The following is a 3,730-nucleotide window of genomic DNA, read 5'->3' on the forward strand; positions in this document are numbered from 1 at the left end:
ACACACACACACACACACACACCCACCCACACGGAGTAACATAATAACTGCAGTACCCGCTCTTCTCTCCCGCATTCCTCTTACTCCTTTTGCTTCAGATTCGTGAAGGGTTTCTGATTCTGTCTCCAGTGCCCCCTCCCCCGTTGCCACTCGCAGTGCCACACACGCACACAGTCACGCCCTTGTGTTTTTCGTTCTGTTTTGCGCCCCGTTGTCTGCCGTGCCTGCTTCTCGCCCATCTGCCTCTTGGCCCACCGTGTGACGGCTCGGCCTTGCCTCCCGACTGCCCTGCGGTCTTTACTTCCTCCCTCTTATTCTTCACCTGTCCCTCTGCACAGCATCCATCCACCCTCGTCGGTGCGTGCGTGCGTGTGTGTGCGCACAGGCAGCAGCTGCGCCGGCCAACCAGGGAGCGAGGAGGGAACGCAGCGAGTCGAACGCACGGCTAGGGAGAACCAAGTGGTCTCTAGCAAGCTTTATGTACTCTGCGGCAGGCATGCGCGACGGCAACTGCGATGAGGCGCAGCCACTGCCTCCGCCGGTGGTGGAGGACGCATCTGCCGCGGTCATCGCGGATGCGGTCCATACAAGCTGCCACGACTTTTCTTGCTCTCCATCGGAAGCGACGGAAAACTCGACGCTTGCATTCTCGCCGCCGACGCAGGAGCCAACACCGTTGCCGACGCCTGCCGCGCGTCTCTTTACTTCGCGGCCCACCCCGAACGCCTCGCCACTCATCGCCGGCACCCGACCATCGCGCTGGCCGAGCACCTCGCCGCTGCGGTCTTGCGGAAGTCCCATCGTGACCTTCGCGCCGTCGACCCGCTTTGATCAGTGCCGCCAGCGCACCAATGTGGCGGTACGGCGATCTGATGACGTGCCGCACTTCGCGCTGCCGGCCCCCTTGCTAGAGCTGCCGCTGTCGTCCACGTGGGCCTCATCAGGGCAGATGACGGACTCTGCGTTGCGGGCCATTGGACTACAGCAGCCCCGCGTCCTCGCCGGCAGCCCACCCACGCCCTCGCCACGACGGCCCCCTTCGTCTACGCAGAGCGAGTGCCTCAGGGACTTTGCGGTTGATGACTTCAGCGACACTGCGTCCTCCGCTGACTCTGCGTGCTCTACGAATTCGTCATCGACGACGCTCCTCGACAGCGACATCCCTGCCGTGCGGCCGCGCACTCCGCCCTCACTGGCGCTTGGACTTTCAATCCCCAGCGTGGTCTTGCTAGTGCCGCCGGACTGCAAGCACTCAGCTATTCCCTCGGTGACGGATGAGATCGACAGCTCAACTGTAGCCGCCGTTGGCACTGCTACGAAGACAACGCCGCCGTCGCTCGCGAACACCAGCGACGTGTCCTTCACCCTGCTCGAGCCAGAGAAGTTGGCGCGCACAACAGCCCACCTCCTCACTGAGGCTGTTGGCTCGATTCGTGAGCAGTGTCACGTGGCCAGCGCGAAGACAGAAAGAGTGAGCGCTGCTCTCGCTCAATGCCGCCAAACGACACCAGAGGCACCCCTGATAGAAAAGCCATGTCTGATGAGTATGAAGGTGCCACCACCACCGCTTCTCGAGAGCCTCTCGCTGTCGTCGACCCCCGAGGTGACGCCGTCTATAGCACCACTGCTGCTGGCGCCGTCGCCGCCGACGAACTCAGTTGAGCTGGCAAACTCGAGAATGGCGCTGCGGCTGCCTGACACACCCGGCGAGCAACTGCACACCGCTCCTCTCGATCCCGTCTTTCCCAGCAACAATGCGGAGTTGCTGGTGAACGCCGCAGCAGAGGTGACGACCCTGTGGCAACGTAAGCCCTCGTCCACCGCCATTCTTGTACTCTCGCGGTGGGGCGGCGAAGAGCTCAATGAGTCCTCACACCCTACTGGTTTTCCGGCCGCCAACGCAGCAGCGGCGATATTCACGGCGAGAATCGCTGAGGTATCTTGTGACAGCAACCACGGCGCCGGGGCCATCGATGCGCAGCCATCGAAGGCTACCACACCGCCGCAAACGTCCTTCGTGACCGCTCCCAGTAGCGGCGGTAGCGACGCTAGTGACAGGTGTGAGGGCGCCGTGGAGAACTCCTGCACTTCCTTCGCCGGCACTGAGCAGGTCGGCGAAGACGGCGCGGACGTGACCACCCATCCAACACCGCATCCCCCGCTACACCCTGCGGAGCTTCGCTCCCCTCATGACCAGGAGCGTTGTGCCGTCGACTCCGCCGCCGCTGCGGGCACGGCGCGGCTGCGGTCACCGAGCCCGGCCCACACACCTTCGAGGCCGCGTCTTTTTCAGCATCCGCTGAAGTGCTCTCCAGGCGTGGCCACGTGCAGCCTGGCCATGGCCTTCGAGGCAGGAGGATCCCCGTCCTCGTCCGCCGAGTCGCATGCAGAAAAGGACAGCGGAACTCATGAGAGGTTCTCGCAACCACCACTGCGCACCGACGCTGCGAGAGAAGCTCTACGAAGCAGCTGTGAAGGACCTGCTCCTATTTCTGTCACCATGACCAGCGGCATCGCTCGTGCCGCGTTTCAGCACCTTGGCTGTGCCATGGTTGAAGAAGACGACAGCGCCGACGCCACTTCACCGGCGAAGCAGCCCATTCACAGCGGCAGCAGTAGCAGCCGCAGCTGTGACGTCGGTGCAGGTGCGCCGTGCCTGATGAAGGCACAAAAAGATGCAGCAGCAGCAGGTTCGCCACTGCCGCTGGCATCACCGACACCACCGCGCTCAGTGCTAGCGACGGGGTGTCCGTCGTTGTTCCGTCTCAGCGGTGACCGAGGCAGCAGCCACCTCCCACGGTGCCCTCAGCGACAGCTCCCGATGCAGCCGATAACGCCCTTCACCAACGATATCACCTCTGCCACGACGAGCAGACCTCATCCATCGTCGTCATCACCCGTGCGGCAGCCAACAGGGGGCCTCGATGCATCCTTGTTGTCCCTCACAATGGAGTCCAGCTCTGCACCAAGGCGGTCAGCGAACTTGTCTCTTTCCGGCACACCGTCGCAGCACGCGTTCCCGATGCTCTGCAGCTCCCCGCACGCCTTGACAGCGACGATCACGACGGCACGTCAGTACTTCTTCGGTAGTGAAGGGTCGAGAAGCCCTACATCTACGACTCGGATCGGGCCCAGGCTCCTCTCTCCGTTTCCGCCGCTCAGCCGCAACGCGCCGTATGGCGGCTCGGCCCCAATCTCGCCAAAGGGGGCCGGTACGGCAGATGAATAGCGACGGCGAGTACAGTTCTGCATCCTGCTCCACCGTACCCGGACACGTTGGCCATCCACACTCCTCTGCAGCCGAGCTCGCCCCACTCCTGCGCGGCACAATAACGAGCGGAGCACCGGGTAACTGACCTCTATGTGGTAGATCGATCCGTTCCGCGCAATCACCGCTTCTGCTACGACACAGCTCCTCTTCATCGCCTGGTGCAACCTCTCCGTCTCTGAGGTGTGCCTGAGGACGTTGGGGTGTGTGCAAGGGCGCATTGCACCTCATCTTTCTAAGGGGAAAATAACAGGGCCGCACCGCCGCCGTCTTTTATTGCGCCCATTTCTGCGGATGCAGTGGTGTCCAGTTGCACACGCACGCGTGACTCTCTCTTTTCCGCTTCATGACTTCTTCGTCGCTCCTCCACCCTTCCCCTTTTCGACGACCTCTGTCTTGCCTTTGCCGCTGCAAGGGGTGCGCGTGCATGACGGGCTGTTGCTGCTGCTGCTGTCGTTTGTG

General features: G+C 62.7%; 1 protein-coding gene across 1 annotated transcript; it reads left to right on the top strand.

The window, feature by feature from the left end:
- Positions 1-478: 478 nt before the first annotated feature.
- On the top strand, positions 479-3,229 carry LDBPK_211040 (hypothetical protein; the record flags this gene model as incomplete). Its single annotated transcript, XM_003860573.1, has 1 exon — positions 479-3,229. One exon carries the CDS (start codon positions 479-481, stop codon positions 3,227-3,229), a length of 2,751 nt encoding a protein of 916 aa, XP_003860621.1.
- Between the last annotated feature and the right edge of the window lie 501 nt (positions 3,230-3,730).

Source organism: Leishmania donovani, chromosome 21 (genome assembly GCF_000227135.1).
Source record: "Leishmania donovani BPK282A1 complete genome, chromosome 21".
Taxonomy (NCBI): domain Eukaryota; phylum Euglenozoa; class Kinetoplastea; order Trypanosomatida; family Trypanosomatidae; genus Leishmania; species Leishmania donovani.